Genomic DNA, 27579 nt, shown 5'->3' with positions numbered 1-27579 from the left:
GATGAACATTTTTTCATGTGTCTGATAGCCATTTGTATGTCTTCATTAGAGAAGTCTCTGTTCATATCTTTTGCCCATTTTTTGATATGATTATCTGTTTTGTGTGTGTTGAGTTTGAGGAGTTCATTATAGATCCTGGATATCAACCTTTTGTCTGTACTGTCATTTGCAAATATCTTCTTCCCATTCCGTGGATTGCCTCTTTGTTTTTTTCGACTCTTTTCTTTGCTGTGCAGAAGCTTTTGATTTTGCACTTTTCTGGAATCCATTAACTTGTGCACCTGTGTCATCTGGGGGAGGGGCCTGCTGTGATGCTGCTTCTCAGATGTCCTCGCTGGGGCGGGAGTTCACTGCCCCTTGACAGTGTGCTAGGCTCAGTTTATGCTGGTTCTCCGTGTGCCTTTTTCCCCTGAAGGCTTTCTGTGGCTCTTTAGAGGATCAAAATAAAAATGGCTGTGCCCCAATCTGCAGTCCAGAGCTGAAAAGTGCCCTCCCTTTAGTGAACCCTCTGGGATAAAAGGTCCTGACTTCTCCTCTCCATCTCCCCTTGTCCGAGGTGAACCCAGAGAGACTATGGACTCTGAAAAACAACCTGAGGGCTTTGAAGGGGCTGGGGGGTGGGATGTTGGGGGAACCAGGTGGTGGGTATTGGAGAGGGCACGGATTGCATGGAGCACTGGGTGTGGTGCAAAAACAATGAATACTGTTATGCTGAAAAGAAATAAAATTAAAAAAAAAAAAAAAAGAACACTGGATCAGGCTTCCTGCTCCATGGGGAGCCTCCTTCTCCCTCTCCCTCTCCCTGCTGCCAACCCCTAACCCCACTGGTGTTCAATATCTCTTAATCTGTCAAATAAATAAATAAAATCTTAAAAAAAAAGGTCCTGACTTTTATGTGTGCCAAACTCAGCAGACTGCTGCGGTGCACGCCCACAGTGATCCTTCTGGAGAAAGTGGAGGGTCCCACGATACTGTCCTTTGTAGGGTACTGGAACTGAGAGCAGTCACCGTATGGAGTGCACAAGCTCTGCCCCTCCTGGGGGAAGGCAGAGGGCAGCTCTGTACTGTCCTTTACTGGGCTATCACCCTCAGATCTGTTGCCCAGTTGGGAGTGGACCCATTTTGCCCATCCCGGAGGATGGTGGAATGTCCCCATGTTCTAGTCCTCTGCAGGGTGCTCAGGCTGAGAGCAGTCCCCCCAGTTGGCACAGCTCAGGGTTTGTGGTGAATCAAGCTGAGAGTTCCCCCCACCCCTGGGCTCACTCTCCATAATCAGTTTCCCTGCTCTGCTGCTTGGGAACTCTACTACCTAGGCACTATGTTATTTTGAGGCTCCTGGGATCTAGAGACCACACTGACCCACCTAGAAGTCTCTCTGTTTCATCCCAAGACCTCTTTCAGGCAGCCATATCTCTCACTGTAGGAGATTTCCAAGGGTTCATATTTTGCCCTCGGGGCTATAACACTTCTTGGTGGAGGACACATGGAGGCTCCCTCCCCCCTCCATTTGTCTTTGTTATCTCCCCTCAGATTCACGTCTCTGGACATCCCACCTTGAAAAAAGCGCTCACTTCTCTACTTGTAGAGTTCCAGGTATGTTTTTTGCTTGGATCTCTGGTTGAATTCATGTTGTGCAGAATTGATAGTTATGTAGCTAAATTCAAGGGACCGGATGAGACGGGGTCCCCCACTCTCCCACCTTCTTGTCTCTTCCCTTCAATATTTCACGTTCTTAGTGCAAAATGCGTTTCCCACATTCCTGCTGTTCCACGACCTGGACGATGATGGACCACTCTGCACCCAGTCTTCCATAGCACTCCTTACATATCGGGGTCACTCTCTGATGTCCATTCCTGTTGGACACTCACCTCCCACACCCCTGAGTTCCAGAGATAGTTGCTTCCAGAGCTGCTCTGATTTCAGGACTGTAAGGGGTGAATGGTCCCTGTCGCCGTGTCCTGTGCATCCACTCTCCGAACTTAACATCTGAACAGGAATGTGTCCATCAGGGATGGCTCCCATGGGAACCGCACAACCACACATGGGCAGACGCCAGTGGAGGGTGGGTCCACGGGACAGAACCATTACACACACACACAGAGGGGATGTGGCTCAGGGTTGACCTCTGGGCTGGGGCAGAGGGCAGAGACATGCCAGTGGCCACCCCACAAATGGTGGAGGGTCACGCTGATTCCATAGTCACCCAGAAACTCGATACCCTTACTGCCTGCTAGAATGTGGCAACTCCAGGTGATGTGCACAAGGTCTCCAGGGCAGTGGACACGGCAGTAGTATTCACATGAGAATCAGCTTTTTTCCCCCAAATCACAGCACTCACCCATGAATTGCTCCCTACAGCTCAGGGAGAGGACACCAGATGTGGGGAGGATGTCTCTGTCCCTGGATCAAGGGATAGAGGAGCCAGCCCAGACTCAGAGTTGTGCTCCCAGGAAGGGGAAGTGGACAGTGTCAGAGGAAAATAGAGAAGTCCACAGAGGCTGTGCAGAAAGAAAGCCCACGCTCCAGGGCCAGGAGAGGGGCATCTACTTTCCTTCCCTATTTGCCCCTATTTCTCCTCTGGCCTCATTGCCACCATGATTTCATCCTGAGCCGAGCAGATTTGTCATAGGTATGTCGGTGCTGACATGACCTCCACAGGGCAGCAGGAACCCACATCCTTTGCAGCATTCCTGGGGTCTGGGGAACATTGCCATGGTGGGGACCCCGGATGTGCTGAAGAAGAAGGAAACCAAATGGGCTACCTCTGGTAGGGAAGGACCTGCCCTGGTCCCCTCACCTCGATGGGGCGCCTCAGGAAGCCTCAGGGTCCACCTGCCGCACCATCATGGACACCAGAGCTAGGCTGGGTCTCGGGAGGGGCTGTTCCCCTTCCTGTGGGACTGCTGACGTGACAACCCTGTGACAGGCAGGACATGCCTGCCCGTGGCCACATCCTGTGTGTCTGTCGGTTCCGTGATCACAGTGGGGCCTCCGTCTGCACAGCCAGAACCAGGGAGAGGAGACGCCATGACCCCCCATCCTCACTGCCCTGCTCTGTCTTGGTGAGATATGAGGAGGGGAGGGGACACCCTAGTCTGGGAGGAACTGCTCCACAGTTAGACCCTGGTCTCTCCCAGGCCCCAGGCTCATGAGGCTCTAGGACAGGAGGGGTTCTGCAAGGATTCAGGGCAAACCTCTCACAGGGACTCTCTTCCAGGGCTGAGTGTGGGCCCCAAGACCAGAGCGCAGACAGGTGAGTCTGTCCCCAGGGTTCTAGTCCCACCTCCTCAGTGGGGACAACAGTCACCCACCAGGCAACGGGGGATGGAGAATAGAAGTTCTGGACTGACCAAGGGGAATGTCTGGGAGTTTGGGGCTGAGCTGAGACCTGGGGGAGGGGAAGGTCTCTGTCCCAGCCTCTGTTTCCTTCCAGGGACCCTCCCCAAACCCACCATCTGGGCTGAACCAGGCTCTGTGACACCCTGGGGGACACCTGTGACCATCTGGTATCAGGGGGGCTTGGAGGCCCAGGAGTACCACCTGCGTAAGAAGGAGAGTCAAGGACCTGGGACAGAGAGAAGACACTGGATCCTGGGGACAAGGCCAACTTCTCCATCACATACATGACAGATGTACATGCAGGAAGATATCACTGTAACTACTTCAGTCCCACCGGCTAGTCAGAGTACAGTGCCCCCTGGAGCTGGTGGTGACAGGTGTGAGCCCACTCAGTGTCTCAGACTCAGGCTTTGCCCTAAGGGAGGGGGTGGTCTCTCAGGGGTCTCCCTCTCACAGCCCAGCCTGGGGATAATGTGGGGGATCTGAGCCCCATTTCACATGTCGCCCTCCTCCTCTCCTAGGATCCCAGGGCAAACCCAGCCTCTCAGCCCTGCCCAGTCCTGTCGTGACCTCAGGAGGGAATGTGACCCTCCAGTGTGCCTCACGGATGGGATTCCATGGGTTCGTCCTGATGAAGGAAGGAGAGTGTCAGTCCTCCTGGACCCTGAACTCCCAGCCAGCCCCCCATGGGTGGACTCAGGCCCTATTCCCTGTGGGCCCTGTGACCTTCAGCCGCAGGTGGAGGTTCACATGCTACGGCTATTACAGCAACACCCCCCTGGTGTGGTCAGACCCCAGTGACCCCCTGGAGCTGCTGGTCTCAGGTAAGAATGTCTGACTGGTGCCTCATTCCTGTTCTGAGGCACCAGACAGGTTAATGGGGACTCTTCTCTCAGGGGAGCTCCAATGAGAGTGTGGGTGAGGGGACCACGGGGACTCGCAGGTCAGTCACTGAAGGTGATGGACAGTGAGACCTGGGGGTCAGGACGGGAGAAGGGAGGTTTGGAGAGAAGCCACCCCTGCCATCCAGGGCTGGTCTCTCCCAGGTGTGTCGGGGAAGCCCTCCCTCCTGACCCAGCAGGGCCCTGTTGTGACCTCTGGACAGAGCCTGACTCTCCAGTGTCGCTCTGATGTCGGCTATGACAGATTCGCTCTATCGAAGGATGGAGCATGTGGCCCTCCCTAGCAGCTTGGCTGGCAGCCCCAGGCTGGGCTCTCTGGAGCAGACTTCCCCTAGGCCCGGTGAGACCTGCTCTCAGAGGCCGGTACACGTGCTATGGTGGACACACAGTCTCTTCTGAGTGGTCGGCCCCAAGTGACCCCCTGGACATCCTGCTCGCAGGTGAGGGCTCACAGCATTAGTTAGGAGCCCAGACTCTGCACAGGTCCTGCTGGGGAGCTCAGGTGGTGGTGGTCTGGACCAGGGGTGGAGGCTCCCCAGGGAGGGGGGGTGATGGGAAGGGACAGACTCAGAGGACACAAACAGACTCAGTTCAGAGCAAGGGCTGGACAGCCCCTCACCTGCCCATCCTCTCTCTAGGACAGCTGCCCCACACACCCTCCCTCTCGGTGCAACCAGGACCAATGGCGGCCCCATGAGAGAATGTGACCCTGCTGTGTCAGTCATGGAGCCCTGTGGACACTTTCCTTCTGTCCAAAGAGGGGACAGTCAATCACCTGCTAAGTCTTATATCATAGTACTGAGCTGGGCAGCACCAGGCTGAATTCTCCATGAGTCCTGTGACCTCAGTCCACAGGGGGACCTACAGATGCTATGGCTCTGCCAGCACCTCCCACTACCTGTTGTCACAGCCCAGTGACCCCCTGGAGCTACTGGTCTCAGGTGAGGGACCCTGACCCTGTGCTGTCTGAGCTCTGTCAGCTCAGGACACACGTCTCAGGAAAGCCTGACACAGTAACACATGTGGGGGTCACGGGGGCTCCACAGAGGAGAGTCCTGCCTTGGAGAGGTTGGGAAGATCCACAGTGTGCACCCGGGGTCCCCCATCCTTCAGTCTCAGCAGAGTAAGGAGTAATGGCTGCATGGGGGGTGAGCGAGGATGATGGTGAGTGGACAGCACCTCCCACTCACCTCCTGTCCCTCCATAGCAGAATCCGATCCATGGTGTCAGCCCTACGGGGCACTCTCCTGGACAAAAACCTCCCCACCTGCGGGCACTGCTCTGCTGCCCACCCCGTGCTCTCCTGGGGGCCTCCATGCCCCTTGGTGCACACCTGAGACCCAGGAGGGTAGATCCCTGCTCACGGGAGTCCCCATGGAGGATGCACCCCATGTCTATCTGCACTGGTGTCCACTCTGCGTTGTGTGTGGCCCCTGGTCCAGTGTCCCTGTGTCTGCTTCTCACACCTTCTAGAGAAGCACCTGTAGATGACGACAAAGGGAACCCAGGTAACAGGGACACCAGACTCAGAAACCAGTCTTCCTTCTCCTGTGTGCATTGGGGTTACATGGATTCACAGGGTTCTTGTGGGGCACAAGCTCTGGGCACTCCTGGGTCTTAGCATGTTTTCAACGAGTCTCATTTATTTTTTGTTCATTTATTAATTTTTTTAAAATTTTTTATTTTTTATAAACATATATTTTTATCCCCAGGGGTACAGGTCTGTGAATCACCAGGTTTACACACTTCACAGCACTCACCAAAGCACATACCCTCCCCAATGTCCATAATCCCACCCCCTTCTCCAAACCCCCTCCCCCCAGCAACCCTCAGTTTGTTTTGTGAGATTAAGAGTCACTTATGGTTTGTCTCCCTCCCAATCCCATTTTGTTTCATTTATTCTTCTCCTACCCACTTAAGCCTCCATGTTTGTTCATTTATTTATTACTTATTTGTTTATTTACTTATGTAGCTCTTCTTCCCATCTCCATCCACACTGCATGCGAGCAATAACAGTGTTCCTATGACCCAGTGCCTGACCGTCACCTTTTGTGGATACATATTTATATGTCTGTTCTAGATGTGTGCACACAGATCTCTCTCTCTCTCTCTGTCTGTCTGTCTCTCTCTCTCTCTCTGTGTGTGTGTGTGTGTGTGTCTGTCTGGCACTGTGGGTATCTGTAAGTAAATGAAGAATGAATGAATGAACACATCCAAGGAGGAATACTGTAGGTACAGAAGAAAGTGCAGACCCTGAAGGAAGGGAGCTGGTTGACATGGAGGGACAGGGACCCGACCCCAGACATCAGGCCCCTCTGTGCTCCTGAAAGTCAGGAGCCCCTGGCACCAAGCCCTCATCCATGGATGCAGCTGGAACCTCAGCTACTCAATAAGTGGGAACTGTTATTTACAGGAACATGAGCCCAGAAGGTCTTGTGTCCCAGACTGAGCAGAGAACATGCGAAGACATGATGATTTCTGTGCTGGGAGGCCATTTTTCTCTGCAACCCTGAGCTGGTGGGGCACAGCCAGAATCTATCCTGAGTAACTCAGAAGCAGAGTCTGAAATCAAAGAGAACAAGGAGGCTGAAGAAATCCAGTGAGGAGAGCAGAGGAAAGCCCCCTAGTGCAGAGAAGGGCTAGTTCAGGAACTGTACAAAAACCACATAGTGACAGACTGAGGGATAGAGATACAGAGCAGAGGACAGGCTGGACGGGGGTCTCTAGCTCCTTCCATCTGCTTCCATCGTCCCTGCAGAAGCAGCTGGCACCGTGAGCCCACCCCAAAACAACTCAGACCCAAGCAGCGGAGAGTAGGAGAAATTCTCAGTGATGGGGCTTGTATGGAGGGGGTGTCCTGTCTGGGAAAGCAGGTTCCCTGGGTGGACATGCAGGATATGGGTCCTCTCTGACCTCTGCAACCTCTCTGTCCTCATTTCTAGCCTCGGATCCCAGAGATTACACGGTGGAGAATCTGACCCACATGGGCATAGCTGTCTTGATCCTGGTGGTCCTTGGGATTCTGCTGCTAGAGGCTCAGCACAGCCAGAGAAGGACCCCAGACACAGCCAGGAGCTAAACACGAGGGGGAACAAAGCCACCATTCCATGTGTCAGAGCTGTGGGCATGCATCCCGGGTGCCCAGAGGGATCTGTAGGAAAGCCTGCAGTTCACGCTCACTGATCTATCTGCTGACAACATCCAGGGGGAGCATGGTTCAGGTGCAGGACATGTCTGGGCTGCTCCCTGTCCGGGACTCCCCCGCTGTGACCTGTGGTGCTTTCCCTCCTGCATTGTTGGACATCCTTGACTGCCCCTTCTTTCCTCATCCCTGTCATTTAAGGGTTACACAGCGGGGCTGGTTCATACCTTCCGACAGCCGCAGCTCTGGTCCACCTTCGTGGGATTTATTTTCCTTCACTTTCCATTTCTACCTTCCCTGATGTGCACTATTGTCCTCCATCCCTTCAGCCCAAATCACAGACTCTGTTTTCATAAGTAAATAAGTGGGTGAAAATTTGGACCATGTTGTAGCAGATGAATCCCAAACCATTCCCTGAACCCTTTCTGGACTCACAGAGTTCCTCTGTCCTCATCTGGTGACACCTGGTGGAATATTCCAGAAACACCATCAGTTTGAGTGAGCTCAGGGGCGTTTGAGGTGTAGCCAGGTGGGGAGCTGCTACACTGACTCTATGGATTAAATGTGTGTGTGTGTGTGTGTGTGTGTGTGTGTGTGTGTGTGTTTTAAGTTGTGATTCATAGTATTTGCCCATATCTTTGGTGTAAACACTCCCATCATGGGCAACATCAAGGAGCCGTGTGAACGCACTGTGCGCCCCGGTGGGAGTCATGGATACACCGTCTTCATGAGTGTGTGTGATCCAGCTGTGGTCACCTCACTGGTGATCTCAAGGTGCACGTATGCCTCCCTGTATTGTAAACATCCTGGTATTTTCCAGCTCAGTGTAATGCCACGGTTTCAGGGAACTGTGACACACAAAATCCTACTACAACCATAGGACAGGCAAGAGAACACAATGGCAATATCCATCGTTGGAGAAAATACTGTGTACTTAGAACTTCAGTACATTCCTGATAGGCGTATAAATTGCTAAGACCAAGTTGGGGATCAGATCAGAATCACCTGGTGAAAGCAAGGGTGCAGCTCTGCCCCAGGGGTCCACACCCTAGAGGAAACCATGTGTGTAGGCATGGGCACCTGCGGGAGAATATTGACAAGTGTGTTGCTCAGTGTAGACACAAACCATAGAGTTCAATCCCACATAATTAGTATTTAATGGCAAATGTGGAATGGGATGTTTTAAGGTTGAAAAATCACAAACTTAAACCACCAGCAATGTACAGATCAATTTCATCCTCTACATCGTGTATAGGAAAGCATATGTCAAGAACCCTGCATACAGGATTAATCCATCACATACATAATGTTCATGAAGAGACCAGTCATTTTTAAAAAAATTTAATTAATTTATTTATTTCAGCATAACAGTATTCATTGTTTTTGCACCACACCCACTGCTCCATGCAAACCATGCCCTCTCTAATACCCACCACCTGGTTCCCCCAACCTCCCACTCCCCGTCCCTTCAAAACCCTCAGATTGTTTTTCAGAGTCCATAGTCTCTCATGATTCACCTCCCTTTCCAATTTCCCTCAACTCCCTTCTCCTCTCCATCTCCCCAGTCCTCCATGCTATTTGCTATGCTCCACAAATAAGTGAAACCATATGATAATTGACTCTCTCTGCTTGACTTACTTCATTCAGCATAATCTCTTCCAGTCCCGTCCATGTTGCTACAAAAGTTGAGTATTCATCCTTTCTGATGGAGGCATAATACTCCATAGTGTATATGGACCACATCTTCCTTATCCATTCGTCCGTTGAAGGGCACCTTGGTTCTTTCCACAGTTTGGCGACCGTGGCCATTGCTGCTATAAACATTGGGGTACAGATGGCCCTTCTTTTCACTACATCTGTATCTTTGGGGTCAATACACAGTAGTGCAATTGCAAGGTCATAGGGAAGCTCTCTTTTTAATTTCTTGAGGAATCTCCACACTGTTCTCCAAAGAGGCTGCACCAACTTGCGTTCCCACCAACAGTGTAGGAGGGTTCCCCTTTCTCCACATCCTCTCCAACATATGTAGTTTCCTGTCTTGTTAATTTTGGCTATTCTAACTAGTGTAAGGTGGTATCTCAATGTGGTTTTAATTTGAATCTTCCTGACCAGTCATTTTTTAAGCACAACTGACTAACTTCAACCCCATAAATAATGGGAGGAAAAGCTTCCCATAATCCATTATGGCGGTAAATCATACAAATGCCTGAGCTATGTATAGGACCGTCTCTAAGAATCTGTCTGTTCTTCCTCATGGACTCGCTCTCTGTCCTACCAGACCATCATCCTGAGCAGCTGGGAGGAACCTCAGTTCCAGCTCATTCCTCATCTGTCCCATCTCTAATCTCTGAGAGTTCAGGGCAGATAGCTGTGTGCAAGGGTGCTGATCTCCAGGGTCAGAATTCTCTCCACTCCATTCCTAGATGGAAACTTATAAGGGGCTTGACCTTGAAAACAGATACAGAACCCCTAGACCTTAGTGTTGTATTAAAAAATGGAAATAGGGTACCTGAGTGGCTCAGTGGGTTAAGCCTCTGCCTTCGCCTCGGGTCATGATCTCAAGGTCCTGGGATCGAGGCCCATAGGGTCTCTCTGCTCAGCAGGGACCCTGCTTTCCCCTCTCTCTCTCTACCTGCCTCTCTGCTTACTTGTGATCTCTCTCTGTCAAATAAATAAATAAAATATCTTTAAAATATATATAAAATTTAAAAAATTTTTTTAAAGTAGAAATGACTTTTGGGTGGCAGAGAGCTTCCAACACAGGAAAACCTCTAATGACAATCCCTGGAATAATTCTTGCCCCACAGCTAATAGTTCCTTCCCTTATGGATCTTACTTCTGGAGAGAGAAAAGAGTGGGGCCTGTGAAGAAAGACCCCCATTTCCTCCGGGGTTCACCATGCACGAGTGTCCTAGATATGCTGACCCATTTCCATGGCAATGACAATATGGCTCTCTACACCTCTACACCTGCAGGAAGAGAAATGCTCTGAGCTTGAGGATAACCAGGCTCCATGAGATCCCAGAATAAGCCAGCAGGCCCCAAGCAATGACTGTGGGCATTGCAAATGACCCCAACAGAAAGTGCCCCTGGCGAGTGGAGTTGTCAGGTCAGGGTCCTGTGTCTCCACCTGAAGCTCGTCTTCCCCTTGTGACCTGAAGTACATTAGGGACCAGACCTGGGTCATGGTGCTGCTGATTCTCACAGTAGCCCCACAAACAAATCTCTGTATGCTGTTCCACACCCTTCAGATAACAAGGTGACATGCACTTTTAAGTGCAACTAACAGTTTAGTTCTCCCATAAACCTCAGCGGGACATTAGCAATACCATTGTCATTCGGGAGAATGGTTTTCCCATCAAAATCCAAAATTTCTTGGTGAAAAACACATCCACAGGGTTTGGGGGAGGCCAGGTGTTGCTTGTTTAGTAACTCAAGCCCAGAGAGATGAGTTAACTCTTAAGGAAATGAGATTGAACTTGTATCAAATTCAGCTGCTTCCATTCAGTAAGCCAGAAGAGTTAAAATGAAGGATTACCAAAAAATGTTTGGGTGGTATCTATATTTCTGAGAAAAGAACAGCTCAGCAGGCTGGTGAGCAAGATCTAAGTTGTCCCGCTACAGAAACTGCGAGATGCCAGATGATTTTTCAGACTTATTTGTAATACTTTATTTTTTATTGTTATTTTTTATTGTGTTATGTTAGTGACAACCATAACACAATATTTGTGATATTTGAAAGATACAATAAAAGCTGAATTGATGTGGAGGAGGAGGAAATGATCTCATTTATAATAACATCAATAATAAAATATTTGGGAATAAATTTAGCCAAGGAGGTTAGAGCTATACCCTGAAAACTGTAAGACTTTTGATGAAAGAAAATGAAGAAGACACAAACAAATGAAAGATGTCCCATGTTTATGGGTCAGAAAAATACTATTGTTAAAGTATCTCTATCGCCTGTATTATCTAGATATGCATTGTAGCCAGATATCTATAATAATGAGAATGGATAAATACATGTTGATATATTCATGCAAGAAATACTATATTGCAGTCCAGAACAATGAAATGGAGCTATAAAAATTGTTATGTGTATAGCCTAGCAATATAAACTGAAACACAAAAAAGGCAGCACGTGTTGTGATTAGCACTGGGAATTATACACAGCTAATGAACCACTGAACTCTACCTCAAAAACCAATGGTGTACTATATGTTGGCTAACTGAACATAATAAAAAATATGCAAAAGCTGACAATTTTAAAAATGTGAAACAACTGTATATGCATATATGGACAGGAGAGACTGTGGACTCTGAGAAGCTAAACTGAGGGGTTTGGAGGGGAAGAGGATGGGGGATGGGTGAGCCCAGTGGTAGGTACTAAGGAGGGTACGGATTGCATGGAGCACTGGGTGTGGTGCATAAACAATGAATTCTGTTAAACTGAAAAGAAATTAAATTTTTAAAAAGATGTAAAAAAAACCTTAGCCCTTGGTGTTGTACATAAACAATGAATCTTAAAACACTGAAAAAATAAAATAAAATTTTTAAGAAACCCATTTATTGAAAAGACTGTCTTTTTTCCTGTTTTGTCGAAGATATTTGACCATAGAATTGAGGGTCCATATCTGGGCTCTCTACTCTGTTCCACTGGTCTATATGTCTGTTTATATGCCAGTACCATGCTGTCTTGGTGATCACAGCTTTGTAGTAAAGCTTGAAATCAAGTAACGTGATGCTGCCAGTTTAATTTTTGTTTTTCAACAATTCCTTAGTTTCTTCAATAAATGGTGCTGCGAAAACTGGACAGCTAAATGTAGAAGAATGAAACTCAACCATTCTCTTACACTGTACACAAAGATAGACTCGAAATGGATAAAAGACCTCAATGTGAGACAGGAATCCATCAGAATCCTAGAGGAGAAGCTAGGCAGTAACCTCTTTGATATCAGCCACAGCAACTTCTTTCAAGATATGTCTCCAAAGGCAAAGGAAACAAAAGCGAAAATGAGCTTTTGGGACTTCATCAAGATCAGTCTCAGTCTGTTTACTGTATGTGAACTTAGTTATACTTAGTAAGCACCAGTAACTTCACTTGCTAAAATAGAGACAACAATATATACCTACTTGCATTACTGGAACAATTTTATAAAATTATTATATAGAGCAATTAACCATATATCTGACATCTCACAAACATTTAATTAGCCTTTGTTTTTATTGCTATGAAAATATCTTAAAAAATACATGTGCTATGATTTCTTAAAAAAAAAAAAAGATCAAAATCTTCTGCACAGCAAAGGAAACAGTCAACAAGACAAAGAGGCAACCCTCTTTGTTGGGAGAATATATTTGCAAATGACAGTACAGACAAAAGGTTGATATCCAGGATCTATAAAGAACTCCTGAAACTCAATACACACAAAACAGATAATCATATCAAAAAATGGGCAGAATATATGAACAGACACTTCTCCAATCAAGACATACAAATTGCTATCAGACACATGAAAAAATGTTCATCATCACTAGCCCTCAGGGAGATTCAAATTAAAACTACATTGAGATATCACCTTACACCAGTTAGAATGGCCAAAATTAGCAAGACAAGAAACAACATGTGTTGGAGGGGATGTGGAGAAAGGGGAACCCTCTTCCACTGTTGGTGGGAATGCAAGTTGGTGCAGCCACTTTGGAGAACAGTGTGGATATTCCTCAAGAAATTAAAAAGAGAGCTTCCCTATGACCCTGCAATTGCACTCCTGGGTATTGACCTCAAAGATACAGATGTAGTAAAAAGAAGGGCCATCTGTACCCCAATATTTATAGCAGCAATGGCCATGGCTGCGAAACTGTAGAAAGAACCAAGATGCCCTTCAACGGACGAATGGACAAGGAAGATGTGGTCCATATACACTATGGAGTATTATGCCTCCATCAGAAAGGACGAATACCCAACTTTTGTAGCAACATGAACTGGACTGGAAGAGATTATGCTGAGTGAAATAAGTCAAGCAGAGAGAGAGTCAATTATCAAAAGGTTTCACTTACTTGTGGAGCATAACGAATAGCATGGAGGACAAGGGGAGATGGAGAGGAGACAGGAGTTGAAGGAAATTGGAAGGGGAGGTGATCCATGAGAGACTATGGACTCTGAAAAACAACCTGAGGGTTTTGAAGGGGTTGGGAGTGGGAGGTTGGGGGAACCAGGTGGTGGGTATTAGAGAGGGCACATATTGCATGTAGCACTGGGTGTGGTGCAAAAACAATGTATACTGGGACGCCTGGGTGGCTCAGTTGTTTAAGCAGCTGCCTTCGGCTCAGGTCATGATCCCAGCATCTTGGGATCGATTCCCACATCGGGCTCCTTGCTCCGCAGGGAGCCTGCTTCTCCCTCTGGCTCTGCCTTCCACTCTGTTTGCCTGTGCTTGCTCTCGCTCTCTCTCTGACAAATAAATAAATAAAATCTTAAAAACAAACAAACAAAAAAAAAAACAATGTATACTGTTATGCTGCAAAGAAATAAAAAAATTTAAGAAACCCTATGGAATAAATAAAATTAAAACTTAAGAAATAATTTCAACAGATGCAGACTAAGCACTTGTTAAAACACACAAACAATTCATAAAGAACTCCTCAAACTCAACACACACAAAACAGGCAAACATATCAAAAAATGGGCAGAAGATATGAACAGACACTTCTCCAATCAAGACATACAAATTGCTATCAGACACATGAAAAAATGTTCATCATCACTAGCCCTCAGGGAGATTCAAATTAAAACCACATTGAGATATCACCTTACACCAGTTAGAATGGCCAAAATTAACAAAACAGGAAATAGCATGTGTTGGAGTAGATGTGGAGAAAGGGGAACCCTCTTACACTGTTGGTGGGAATTCAGATTGATGCAGCCACTTTGGAGAACAGTGTGGAGATTCCTTAAGAAATTAAAATAGAACTTCCTTATGACCCTGCCATTGCACTCTTGGGTATTTACCCCAAAGATACAGATGTGGTGAAAAGAAGGGCCATCTGTACCCCAATGTTTATAGCAGCAATGGCCACAGTCGCCAAACTATGGAAAGAACCAAGATGCCCTTCAACAGACGAATGGATAAGGAAGATGTGGTCCATATACACTATGGAGTATTATGCCTCCATCAGAAAGGATGAATACCCAACTTTTGTAGCAACATGGACGGGACTGGAAGAGATTATGCTGAGTGAAATAAGTCAAGCAGAGAGAGTCAATTATCATATGGTTTCACTTATTTGTGGAGCATAACAAATAGCATGGAGGACAAGGGGTGTTAGAGAGGAGAAGGGAGTTCGGGTAAATTGGAAGGGGAGGTGAACCATGAGAGACTATGGACTCTGAAAAACAATCTGAGGGGTTTGAAGTGGCGGGGAGGGTGGGAGGTCGGGGTACCAGGTGGTGGGTATTATAGAGGGCACGGATTGCATGGAGCACTGGGTGTGGTGAAAAAATAATGAATACTGTTTTTCTGAAAATAAATAAATTAATTAAAAAAAAGAAAACAAAAACTCATGTTTCCTACCATCTATGAAGGCATGATTAGCCATCAGTATCTGGACATCATAATGGGGAACCCTCTTACACCATAGGTGGGAATGCAAGCTGATGCAACCACTTTGGAAAACAGTATGGAGGTTCCTCAAAAAGTTAAAAATGAAGCTACCCTAACACCCAGGAATTGCACTACAGTGTATTTACACCAACAATACAGATATAATGAAAAGAAGGACCATATGCGTGCCAATGTTCACAGCAGCAATGTCCACAATAGTCAAACTGAGGAAAGAACTGAGATGCCCTTCAACAGATGAATAGATAAAGAAGATGTGGTTCATATATACAAGGGAATATTCCTCAGCCATCAGAAAGGATGGATACCCACCATTTACATCAGCATGGATGGGACTGGAGCGGATTATGCTGAGTGAAATAAGTCAAGCAGAGAAAGACAATTAGTATATAGTTTCACTCATACGTGAAACATAAGGAATAGAATGGAGAACATTAGGAGAATGATGGGAAAAATAAAGGTGGGGGGGGTGAAAATCAGAGTGGGGGAAAAACCATGACAGACTCTGGACCCCAGGAAACAAACTGAGGGTTTCAGAGATGAGGAGGTCAAGGTGGTGCATTAGCCTGGTGATGGGTATTGAGGAGGGCATGGTTGCAGTGAGCACTGGATGTTACATGCAAACAATGAATCATGGGACACCACATAAAAAACAAATGAAATACTATACAGTGACTAACATGACATAATTAAAAAATTATATATATGTATATGTACTTGAAGTTCTTCTCTCTGTGATGGGAAATGTTCCAAGTATGTTTCTTTTGAGCATTTGTATTCAGCATAGCCATCAATTCATAATTGGAGATACCAACTAATTAAAGGAAACAAAACAAAGGGAGAAGCACTGAAATGGATAGAATAATACTTGTATTCCTCCACAATTTCACAGTTTGAGCATAACTAATGAATCACTGAACATTATATAAAAAACTAATGATGTACTATACCTTGGCTAATTGAATTTAAATGAAAAAAAAGGAAAAAATGAATAAAATAAAAAATAATATAAAGATGTATTGCCAAAATTGAAAAGGAGAGGGGGAGATGAACTATGAGAGACTGTGGACTCTGAGAAACAAACCAAGGGTTTTGGAAGGGAGGGGGGTGGGTGGTTAGGTGAGCCTGGTGGTGGGTATTAAGGAGGGCAGGTTATGCATGGAGCACTTGGTGTGGTACATAAACAATGAATCTTGGAACACTGAAAAAATAAAATTAAATTTAAAAAAACAATGAAAAGGAGCTTTCCAGATTCACTGCATACATGGTCAATATTTAGAAGTCAATTGCATTCAGAATTCGGGTTCTGAATGAAGATGAAGTAAGTGAATGTTGCCCTATTCCTTGAGTTTATAGCTGTTAGACTCTATTTGTATTTCTGACCTCCAGAATTTTAACATTATTTATATTGTTTTAAGACACCAAGTATGTAGTCATTTGTGACAGCAGCAGTTGGAAGCTAATTCAATGACTTCAATATTCTTTGGATTAGTGTTTCTGTTATACATTTTTCTTACTTTTTATAATGTGGTTGAATATACAGAACATAAAATTTACCATTTTAATCACTGCTAAGATATATAATTCAATGGCATGAACTACATTACCAAGTTAGACAATCATCATCACTATCCATTTCTAGAACATTCTTAATATCCCAGTGGAAAGTCCCTACCCATTACATAATTACTCACATGTGCTTTTGCCACCAGCCCCTGTCAATCTCTGCTCCACTTCCTGTCTCTTGAATTTGCCTCTTCAGGTCATATAAATGGAGTCACACAAGATATGACCTCTGTGTCTGGATATTTTTTCTTAGCATAGTGTTTTCGAGGTTCATCCACATTCTTTATTCTTTTACTTTTAACCTATTTACATCATTACATTGGAAATGAATTTCTTATAGACGCAAATAGAAGAGTCTTGCTTATAGTTGTTTTTCTTGAACCCATCTTACAATCTTTGTCTTTTAAGTGTTGTGTTTAGACTGCTGACATATAATGTAAATACAGATGAGATTGTTATTAGATCTCCATTTTATTTTTGCTTCTCTCCTCTTTCATTTGTTCTACTATTTCCATTATCTGCCTTTTCTTGGCTTTAAGAAATCTTTTTAGGATTCCAATTGAATATCCCTATTGGGGTTTTAACTATACCTCTTGGGTGCTATTAAGCAGTAATCTAGATATTATCATATGCATACTTAACACAGTCAAGTTAGAATTAGTATTTTACCTCTTCAAGTGAAATGTAGGAACCTTAAAACATCTAAATGAGGGTATCCTCACCCTTTTACATTGTAGTTGTTATATGTATTGTATCTAATGACACTTTCAGGATGTGTCAGGCCCCACGGGACCAGGCACAGGTGGGTGTGCCCTCCTCAGAAATCCTGCTTCAACCCAACAACCCCACTGGGCAGCTGGGGGATGCAGAGGGGCAGGACTGATAATGACCAATGTGGGAGGGCCCTCGGGGTTGCAAGCGGGGAAATGAAAGAAGGGTACCCTTGCAACTCTCCATCTGATTCATTTCTAGGGGGCCTCCCCAAACCCTTACTCTGGGCTGATCCCAGCCCCATGGTCACCAAGGGGAGCCCTGTGACCATCTGGGGTCAGGCATCTCTGCAGGCTGATGTCTACTCTCTATATAAAGAGAAGGTCTCTGAACCCTTCTTTGTGAAGACCTTGCAGGATTCCAGCAACAAGGCCAGTTTCTCCTTTGCATCCATGAGCTCACATGATTCAGGGTGATACCATTGTGCATATCAGAGCAGGAATAGCTGGTCACAGCAGGGTGACCTCCTGACCCTAGTAGTGACAGGTAAGGGCAGGAGCTGGCCCCCTCCCACTGGCACACCTTCTTCAAGCTTAAGGGAAGAGAGTGTGGCCTCAGGAGGATCTCTTGCTCACAGTCCACACCAGGGATAGGTGGGTGATGGCCCTCTTTAGCACACTACCTCCTTCTCCCTCAGGAGTGTAAACTACAACTCTTTTTTTCATTTCCTACCAATCATTCTATCTAGATGGCAAACTGAATGAGTAATTGGATTTATGTTAATTGTGGTAATCCTTCCTCCTAGTGAGATTGCATGGTGGATTGCAGAAATCCCACCATGTCATTCCTTAAAATAATAGATGGACAGATTGAAAAATAGAAAGTGCTGTGGAAATATATAATCCCAAGTCAGGGACCAGAAGGAGTTGGTTAATGTGTGGGGACGAAAAGGTGGATCCTGCTGTTCACTTCTCCACCTTCCTGATTTTAAAAACTGATTATTTCTTTGAGCCAGTGTAGCAGCTCACCACCAGGCTGTCACTTCGAACACCACTGGGTTCCCTCAAACAGATGGTAATTCTGGAAAGCTCTACCAGCTATCATCAAATGAGCAGAGAACAGCTCTATGAGTCCAGAGAGGGTATAGGGAATGGTCTTCCATTATCTGTTTCCAAGTAGTCTCTCTTTTTACCCCATCTATTCAGCGATTCAAAACCAGATTTTGTGTTCTATAAGGAACAGAAGTATGCTTCAAAGGATGTGGTTAATAAAAATGAAGGAGAATGTGTATATATATATAGAAATGGACCAGCTTGTGAGGGTGCACATACGTGTGGGTCCATACCTGCAACATGAATGCAGTCTCATGTCATGGGAGTGAGACAGGCAGGGACCGGTCAGGGACAATCACTATTGGTAGAGAGGAGATTACCAGCTTAATGGCACAAAAGTCCACTACAAACAAGAAATGTTCTCTCCACACATTTCCTACATGCGAACCATTTTAACTCCTCTGGACATTCTCAACATACAGTTCCCTCAGTGTAATGCTCCAGATTTTCTTCCAGGATTTACCCCACTCAGTGGTGAGGATCTACCTTGCTGAACAGACAGTCTTCTATCTTCAGATTTATCTCCTGGTTGCATCTTGGAGTCTTCTCTGACAGAGCTGCTTGAAAGAGAAGCACCCCGAGAGCCATCAGGATCACAGCAGACATGCCCATCTGGTTGACATTCTCCACTGTGTAATCCTGGCTGTTGTGAGACTAGAGGTTGTGGTGGTCAGGGCAGACTGAAATCACCAGGGATCCCTGCATGTCCACTGGGGTCAACTGCATCTTTGAAAGGATGTGACCCTCTGACCCCAGGCAGATAACCCACAATTCCTCCTCACTCACCTCTCTTGGAGTCTCACTTGTTTTGTGATGTTCTGTGGGTATCAGCTACAACAGAGAGTCAAATATAGAACCTGTGGTTGAGGAGACATAGGAATGCCTAAGTATTCCCTTCCCTCATTTCTAGGGAGTTCCTGAAACTAACTAATACCATCTCAATCCCTTGAGGTGAACATCTCCAGTGTCTCACCTTCCATCTAATGAGGAGGCAAAAATAAACATGTGAGACTTTATTTTGTCCCAAGAATCAGAAATCAGATGTCTCTGTTCATCTGATGATAGCTGGTAGAGTTTTCCAGAATTACCATCTGTTTGAGGGAACTCAAGGGTGTTCAAAGTGACAGCCTGCTGGTGAGCTACTACACTGGCTCTAAGAAATAACCAGTTTTTAAAAAGCTGTCCTTCATGGCATTTTACCTTTACTTTAGTGTAAATATGCCCATCATGGCCAATATCAAGGACCTCTGTGAAGGCACTGTGTGCCCAGGTGGGAGTCATGGATACACTCTTTCACATGTAAGTGTGATCTAGCCACCGGCACACCTCACTGGTGACCCCAACATGCTTGTATGCCCTCTTCTATTTTATTTTTCCCCTTTATTTTATAAGTAGACTCTGGGTCCAGCATGGAGCCCAACACAGGGTCTGTAACATGAACCTGAGATCAAGACCTAAGCCAGATCAAGAGTCAGATGTTTAATGGACTGAGCCACCCAGTGGCCCCTCCTTCTACTTTAAACATTTATTTTATTTATTTGAGAGAGATATATATATAGAGAGAGTGAGTAGGGGAAGGGGACGATGGCAAAGCAGAGGGAGAGGGAGAGAGTCTCAACCTGACTCATCTCTGAGCATGTTCACTGACACAGGGCTCAATCTCAAGTCACTGAGATCATGATCTGAACCAAAACCAAGAGCCAGACACTTCACTGAGTCACCCACCACTGTGCCCCTTCTTCTGGCGCCCAGAGTCTCCTTGGACTTGGGAATGTGGGCACTGCTGACACTTTTGCCTTTCTCCCTTCACAATCCCATGGGTGAGTAAGCATTCTTCACTTATCATTGCTTACAGGTGTTCTTCCCAAATCTATTTTTTTTTCTGCTCAAAGGTCAGCTTCTGTCAATTTCCTTCACTCCACCACGAGATATGGAAACACAGATTTTATGGACACTTCCATGAACACCAGTACCTGCCTGTTTTGTCTCCATCTGTAAAACACCTGACTATTGGCCAATGCGACTGTTGCCTGACACCCTCCTCACTGCTTTCCTTCTGGAACTCACAGTACCCAGTGTCCTTCCTGTTCCCCAGATATCTGCAGGCTTTCATTTCAGTCTGTTTTGTACCCCACAAAGCATCCTCAGAATTGTCTTCCAGTTTCATGTTCTGCTCTTTAGCTGTGTCTTCTCACAGATGAAACAAATACTTGCATTCTGTTGTATCAAAGATTTATTTATTTATTTATTTTTATTATGTCCAGTTAGCCAATATATAGTACTACATGTTGGCTAAGTTATTATTATTATTATTATTATTATTATTATTATTATTTACCTCCAGAGTATTTGACTAATTCATTTCCAATTTCTATATTTTTCCACAATATAATTTGTTATTACTTCAAAAATCCAATGTTCACTTTTTCAGTATTTCATGTGCTAAAAGGAAAATGAGTTTCCCATATTCTGGCTGTTCCACTGGACTATGAGGACTCTGCACACCGTTTTCCATAGCACTATTTATCATATTGGTCCACTCTCTGATGTCCATTCCTGTTGGACACTCACTTCCCACACTCTTGAGTTCCAGGCATAGTTGCTCCCAGAGCTGTCCTGAAGCTCAGGACTGTAAGAGTAGATGGCCACAGCTCCAATAACCCCCTGGCATCCATCTTCCAGCTTAGAAATGGAGCTTGGATGTGTCTGACAGGGATGGCTCCCATGGGAGCCACATACTCATACACGGGCAAGACACCACTGGGGGTGGTGCACTGGATGGAACCATTACACACACACACACACACACACACACACAGAAGATGCGGCTCAGTGTTGACCTCTGGGCTGGGTCAGTGGGCATAGACATGCCAGTGCCCACTCCACACAAGGTGGAAGGGTCACTACTTCCAAAGTCAGCCAGAAACTGGATGCCCTTCCTGCCTGTAAAGACCTGGCTACCCACCTGACCTCAGAGAGGCAGAAATCAAATTTGACTACCCCCAACTTGACCCCAGGCACTGGTGGTCACTCAGTTTGGGCCTCTGTTCTATTGAAGTCCCCAAATTCCGGAAATGTTTGTTTCTCTTTTCTGAAATAGGCTGTTGTCAATAATTTCAGAAACATGAGTAGCTTTTCTGAGTGCTAACAGCTCATGGTGTCTCTTGAGAGATGCATCACGGGTCCACCTTCACTGTGGGATCTGACACATGGACCTCTTTGGTCTTAACCACACCCCTCTTAATCAGGTCAGGAATCTAACAAGATTCATCCCATCCACATTCCAGGTCCCACTGACCCCCACAACCACTCTGAGAGTAGGGTTCAGGACAGCAGGCTACAGACCAGGTCACTGTGCTCAAGATCACTTGGGCAGTGGACACTGGAGTAGTAATGGCATGAGAATCAGCTCTGTCTCCCATATCAGAGCACTCACCCAAATATTGTTCCCTACAGCTTACAGGCAAGACACCAGGGTGGGGAGCACGACTCTGCCCCTGCAGCAAGAGGCGCCGAGGAGCCAGGAGGAACTCACACAGGCCTGTGCCCATAAATGGGGTGTGGACCATGTCACAGGAAAATAGAGAAGTCCTTGGAGGCTGTGACAAAAAGGAAGCCCACACTCCGGGGCCAGGAGAGGGGCCGTGCTTCCTTCCCTAATTGCCCGTTTTTCTCCTCTTGGCTCATTGCCACCGTGACTGTGACCTGGGCCATTCAGAGACATCACACGCATGTCTGTGCTGACATGAGCTCCCCAGCACAGCAGGAGCCCATGTCCCCTGCAGCGTCTCTGAGTCTGGGGACCCGTCCATGGTGAGGACCAAGGGTTGTGGGGATGAAGGAGACCCATGAGGGAGGCTCTGGGAGGGAAGGACCTTCCCTGGTCCCCTCACCTGGAGGGTGAGGTCCCCCTGCTGCACTGTCCTGGACACCACAGCCAGTTTAGGCCTGGGGAGGGCCGTTCCCCTTCCTATGAGGCTGCTGATGTGACAACTGTATGACAGGCAGGACTGGCCTCTGTGTGGCCACGCCCTGTGTGTTTGTCTGTCCTGTGGTCAAAGTAGGCCCTCCGTCTGCAGAGCCAGAACCAGAGAAAGGAGACACCATGACCCCCACCCTTACGGCCCTGTTCTGTTTCGGTGAGATCTGAGGAGGGGAGGGGACGCCCTAGTCTGGGAGGGACCTGCCCCACAGACAGGTCATGGTCTCTTGGAGACTCCAAGCACAGGAGGCTCATGGGGAGGGGGGGATCTGCTAGGATTTGGGGCAAACCTCTCACAGGGACTCTCTTCCAGGGCTGAGTATGAGCCCCCAGACCCAAGTGCAGACAGGTGAGTCTGTCCCCAGGGGCCCCAATCCCACCTCCTCACTGGGGACAGGGGTCACTCACCAGGAAGTGGGGGATGGAGACCAACAGCTCTGGGCTGACAGAGTGGGATGTCTTGGGGTTTGGTGCTGAGCTGGGACCTGGGAGTGCGGAAGGTCTGAGTCCCAGCCTCTGTTTCCTTCCAGGCACCCACCCCAAACCCACCATCTGGGCTGAGCCAGGCTCTATGATGCCCTGGGGGACACCTGTGACCATCTGGTGTCAGGGGAGCCTGGAGGCCCAGGAGTATCGCCTGGGTAAAGATGGGGACTCATGGAATTGGGACTCACAGAAGCCACTGGAGCCCGGGGACAAGGCCAAGTTCTCCATCACACACATGACAGATGTATATGCAGGAAGATACCACTGTGACTATCTCAGTCCAACTGGCTGGTCAGAGCCCAGTGACACCCTGGAGCTGGTGGTGGTGACGAGTGCGAGCCCACTCAGAGTCCCAGACTCAGACTCTACCCTCAGGAAGGGGGAACTCTCAGGGGTCTCCCTTACACAGCCCAGCCTGGGGATAATGTGAGGGTCTGAGTCCCATTTAACACCACTCTCTCCTCCTCTCCCAGGATCCCAGGACCAACCCACCCTCTCAGCCCTGCCCAGCCCTGTTGTGACCTCAGGAGGGAACGTGACCCTCCAGTGTACCTCATGGATGGGAATCCACAGGTTCATCCTGATGAAGGAAGGAGAGCGCCAGCCCTCCTGGACCCTGGTCTCCCAGGCAGCCCCTGGTGGGGGGACCCAGGCCCTGTTCCCTGTGGGCCCTGTGACCCCCAACCACAGGTGGAGGTTCAGATGCTATGGCTATTACAGCAACACTCCCCAGGTGTGGTCGTACCCCAGTGACCCCCTGGAGCTGCTGGTCTCAGGTGAGAAAGTCTGACTATTGCCCCATATGTGTTTTGAGGAGCCAGACAGTTAACAGGGACTCTGCTCCCAGGGAGCCCCAATGAAAGGGTGGGTGAGGGGACCACGGGGACTCGCAGGTCAGTGTCACTCAGGTTGATGGACAGTGAGACCCGGGGGTCAGAAAAGGAGAAGGGGAGGCCCGGGGAGACTCAGCCCCTGCTATCCATGGCTTGTCTCTTCCAGGGGAAGCCCTCCCTCCTGACCCAGCAAGGCCCTGTTGTGACCTCTGGACAGAACCTGACTCTTCAGTGTCGCTCTGATATTGGCTACAACAGATTTGCTCTGTCCAAGGAGGGGGCACCTGACCCTCCCCGGCAGCTTGGCCGGCAGACCCAGGCTGGACTCTCTGGGGCAGACTTCCCCATGGGCCCTGTGAGACTCTCCTATGGAGGCCGGTATACATGCTACGGTCGACATACCCTCTCCTCCGAGTGGTCGGCCCCCAGTGACCCCCTGGACATCTTGCTGGCAGGTGAAGGCTCACAGCATCAGCCAGGACCCCAGATTTTGCACAGGTCCTACCAGGGGACCCCCAAGTGGTGGTGGTCAGGACCAAGGCTCTGGGGTCCCCAGGGAGGGAAAGACAGAGAGAGACAGGGGATGGGATGGCACAGACTTGGAGGACACAGACAGATGCACTTCAGAACAAGGACTGGACAGCTCCTCACCTGCCCTTCCTCTCTCTAGGACAACTGCCTTTCACACCCTCCCTCTCAGTGCAGCCAGGACCCACGGTGGCCCCAGGAGAGAATGTGATCCTGCTTTGTCAGTCACGGAGCTCTGTGGACACTTTCCTTCTGTCCAAGGAGGGGGCAGCCGATCCCCCGCTGCGTCTAAGATCACAGTACCGAGCTGGGAAGCACCAGACTGAATTCTACATGAGTTCTGTGACCTCAGCCCAAGAGGGGACCTACAGGTGCTACGGTTCTGCCAGCACCTCCCCCTACCTGTTGTCACAGCCCAGTGACCCCCTGGAGCTGCTTGTCTCAGGTGAGCGGCCCTGACCCTGTCCTGTCTGAGCTCTGTCAGCTCAGGACACACGTCTTAGGAAAGCCACGATAACAAACATGGGGTTCATGGGGTCTCTGCAGAGGAGGGTCCTGCCCTGGAGAGGTTGGGAAGATCCACAGTGTGCTCCCGGGTCCCCCATCCTTCAGTCTCAGCAGAGTAAGGAGTAGGGGCTGCATGGGGGGTGAGTGAGGACAATGGTGAGTGGACAGTGCCTCCTACTCACCTCCTGTCCTTCCATAGCTGAATCCAATCCGCGGTGTCACCCCGACGGTACAGTGTCCAGAACAGAAACCTCCACACCTGCGGACACTGCTCGGCTGCCCCTGTGCTCATCTGGGGGCCTCCATGCTCCTTGGTGAGCACCTGACCTGGGAGTGTCAATCCAGGCTCACAGGAGTCCCCAGGGAGGCTGCACCCCATGTCCATATGCAGCTGGTGACCACTCTGCGTTGTGTGTGGACGCTGTTCCAGTGTCCCTGTGTCTGCTTCTCACACCTTCTAGAGCAGCACCTGCAGATGATGACGAAGGGAACTCAGGTGACAGGGACGCCATACTCAGAAACCAGTCCTCCTTCTCCTGTGTGCATTGGGTCAGACTGGATTCACAGGGTCCTTGTGGGGCACAAGCTCTGGGCAATCAAGGGTCTTAGCGCATTTTCAATCAGTCACATTTATTTTTTTTTTGTTCATTTATTTATTATTTACTTATGTAGCTCTTCTTCCCATCTCCATCCACACTGCATGCAGGCAATAACTGGGTGTTCCTCTGACCCAGTAACTGACTGTGTCCTTCCGTGGATACATATTTATATGTCTGTTGTAAATAGGCACCCACAGATCTCTCTCCCTCTCTCTGTGTGAGTGTGTGTGTGTATGTCTAGCACTGTGGTATCTGTAAGTATTTGAAGAATGAATTAATGAACATAACCAAGGAGGAATACTGCAGGTACAGAATGAAGTGCAGACCCTGAAGGAAGGGAGCTGGTTGACATGGAGGGACAGGGACCCGACCCCAGACATGGGCCCCTCTCTTCTCCTGACAGTCAGGAGCCCCTGGATCCAGCCCCTCGTCCTTGGATGCTGCTGGGACCTTGGCTACTGAATAAGTGGGAACTGTCATCTGCAGGGACATGAGCCCAGGAGGTCTTGTGCCCCAGACAGAACAGAGAACATGCAAGGACATGATGATTTCTGTGCTGCCATTTTTCTCTGCAACCCTGAGCTGGTGGGGCACAGCCAGAATCTATCCCGAGTGACTCAGAAGCAGAGTCTGAAATCAAAGAGAACAAGGAGGCTGAAGGAATCCAGTGAGGAGAGCAGAGGAAAGTCCCCTAGGGCAGAGAAGGGCTAGTTCAGGAACTGTACAAAAACCACATAGTGACAGGTTGAGGGATAAAGGCACAGAGCAGAGGACAGGCAAGACAGGGGTCTCTAGCTCCTTCCATCTGCTTCCATCTTCCTGCAGAAGCAGCTGGCACCGTGAGCCCACCCCAAAACAACTCAGACCCCAGCAGTGGTGAGTAGGAGAAAATCCCAGTGATGGGGCTTGTATGGAGGGGGTGTCCTGTCTGGGAAAGCAGGTCCCCTGGGTGGACATACAGGATATGGATGATTTGGGTCCTCTCTGCCCTCTGCAATCTCTCTGTCCTCATTCCTAGCCTCAGACTCCAGAGATTACATGGTGGAGAATCTGACCCGCATGGGCGTAGCTGTCTTGATCCTGGTGGTCCTCGGGATTCTGCTGCTAGAGGCTCAGCACAGCCAGAGAAGGACTCCAGACTCAGCCAGGAGCTAAACACGAGGGGGAGCAATGCCACCATTCCATGTGGCAGAGCTGTGGACATGCATCCCAGGTGCCCAGAGGGATCTGGAGGAAAGCCTGCAGCTCACCCTCTCTGATCTGTCTGCTGACAACATCCAGGGGGAGCATGGTTCAGGTGCAGGAGGTGCACCTGGGCTGCTCCCTGTCCTGGACTCGTCCCTCGTGCTCTGTGGTGTTTTCCCTCCTGCATTGTTGGACATACTGGCTTTCCCCTCCTTCCTCATCCCTGTGAGTTGAGGGCTCGTAACATGAGGCAGGGCTGGTTCATACCTTCCTACAGCGGCAGCTCTGGTCCAGCTTCGTGGGATACATTTTCCTTCACTTTCCATTTCCCTTTTCCCTATTGTCCACTATTGTCCTCCATTCCTCAGCCAAAACCACAGACTCTGTTTTCATAAGTAAATAAGTGGGTGAAAATCAGGTCAACTTTGAAACAGATGAATCCAAAACCATTCCCTGAACCCTCTCTGGACTCACAGAGCTCTTCTGTCCTCATGTGGCGACACCTGGTGGAATCTTCCAGCAACACCATCATTTTGAGTGAGCTCAAGGGCCTTTGAGGTGTAGCCAGGTGGAATACTCCAAGGAATAAATGGGTTTTCCTTTGTTGTTGTTGTTGTTGTTGTTGTGATTTGAGCGGTTTAGAGTTTCATTCTGTGAGGCACCTGCCTTGGGCTCAGGTCATGATTCCAGGGTCCTGGGATGGAGTCTTGTGTTGCAGGATGCCTGCTCAGTGGGGAATCTGCTTCTCTCTCTGTCCCTCCTTCCCATTTGTGTTGGCTCTCTGTCCCCCCTCTCTGTTTCTGTCTCTCTCTCAAAAATAAACAAAATCTTTAAAATAAATAAATAAGTAAATGAATGTACAAATGAAGATAAAGTTGTGTGTAACCATCCCTCAGAACAAGGTACTGACCAAACATGCTTGATTGTGGCACAGCAGGGGCCCGTGGGGGAGAGGATGATACATGTCCTTGCAGTGGAGCAGCTGGGGTTTCGTGCCTGCTCAGGGCGGTACTTCTGTTTTCTCCCCTTCTCCAGAGATCACCTGTAGTTAATTAGATGATTCCTTCA

General features: G+C 48.1%; 1 protein-coding gene and 1 pseudogene across 10 annotated transcripts; both read left to right on the top strand.

The window, feature by feature from the left end:
* Window positions 1–2712: 2712 nt before the first annotated feature.
* LOC309853304 (leukocyte immunoglobulin-like receptor subfamily A member 6) lies at window positions 2713–7762 on the top strand (annotated as a pseudogene). The gene is made up of 7 exons (XR_014316605.1): window positions 2713–2767; window positions 3218–3253; window positions 3434–3716; window positions 3861–4163; window positions 4386–4681; window positions 4880–5182; window positions 7184–7762. The product of XR_014316605.1 is annotated as a leukocyte immunoglobulin-like receptor subfamily A member 6 (transcript).
* Window positions 7763–22023: 14261 nt separating this feature from the next.
* On the top strand, window positions 22024–27114 carry LOC309852714 (leukocyte immunoglobulin-like receptor subfamily A member 6). Of its 9 annotated transcripts, none has more exons than XM_082709852.1 (9): window positions 22059–22204; window positions 22453–22530; window positions 22687–22722; window positions 22904–23191; window positions 23333–23643; window positions 23859–24147; window positions 24363–24665; window positions 26152–26202; window positions 26345–27114. In XM_082709852.1, the coding sequence occupies exons 2-9, from the start codon at window positions 22497–22499 to the stop codon at window positions 26479–26481; spliced, it is 1449 nt and encodes a 482-aa protein (XP_082565978.1). In that variant the 5' UTR covers window positions 22059–22204; window positions 22453–22496; the 3' UTR covers window positions 26482–27114. The 9 variants fall into 9 exon arrangements, 8 of the variants coding, with proteins under 8 accessions (XP_082565983.1, XP_082565978.1, XP_082565982.1 ...); XM_082709853.1 differs by having other exon boundaries at window positions 22083–22204; window positions 22456–22530; XR_014305343.1 differs by lacking the exon at window positions 22059–22204 and adding an exon at window positions 24927–25041 and having other exon boundaries at window positions 22224–22530.
* Window positions 27115–27579: the final 465 nt, after the last annotated feature.

Source organism: Mustela nivalis, assembly GCF_964662115.1.
Source record: "Mustela nivalis genome assembly, chromosome: 18".
NCBI classification, from domain to species: Eukaryota; Metazoa; Chordata; class Mammalia; order Carnivora; family Mustelidae; genus Mustela; species Mustela nivalis.
The sequence above is the reverse complement of the archived record's forward strand: the minus strand, read 5'-3'. Positions and strand labels throughout refer to the sequence as shown.

Bases quoted from the DNA above. Each gene is read 5' to 3' on its own strand.
- LOC309852714 (XM_082709851.1), top strand. From the start codon at position 22,389: ATGACAGGCAGGACTGGCCTCTGTGTGGCCACGCCCTGTGTGTTTGTC. The intron at 23,644-23,858 runs GTCTGACTATTG...TGTCTCTTCCAG, and splicing joins TGCTGGTCTCAGGTGAGAAA to GGGAAGCCCTCCCTCCTGAC. The intron at 26,203-26,344 runs GTGAGTAGGAGA...CCTCATTCCTAG, and splicing joins CAACTCAGACCCCAGCAGTG to CCTCAGACTCCAGAGATTAC.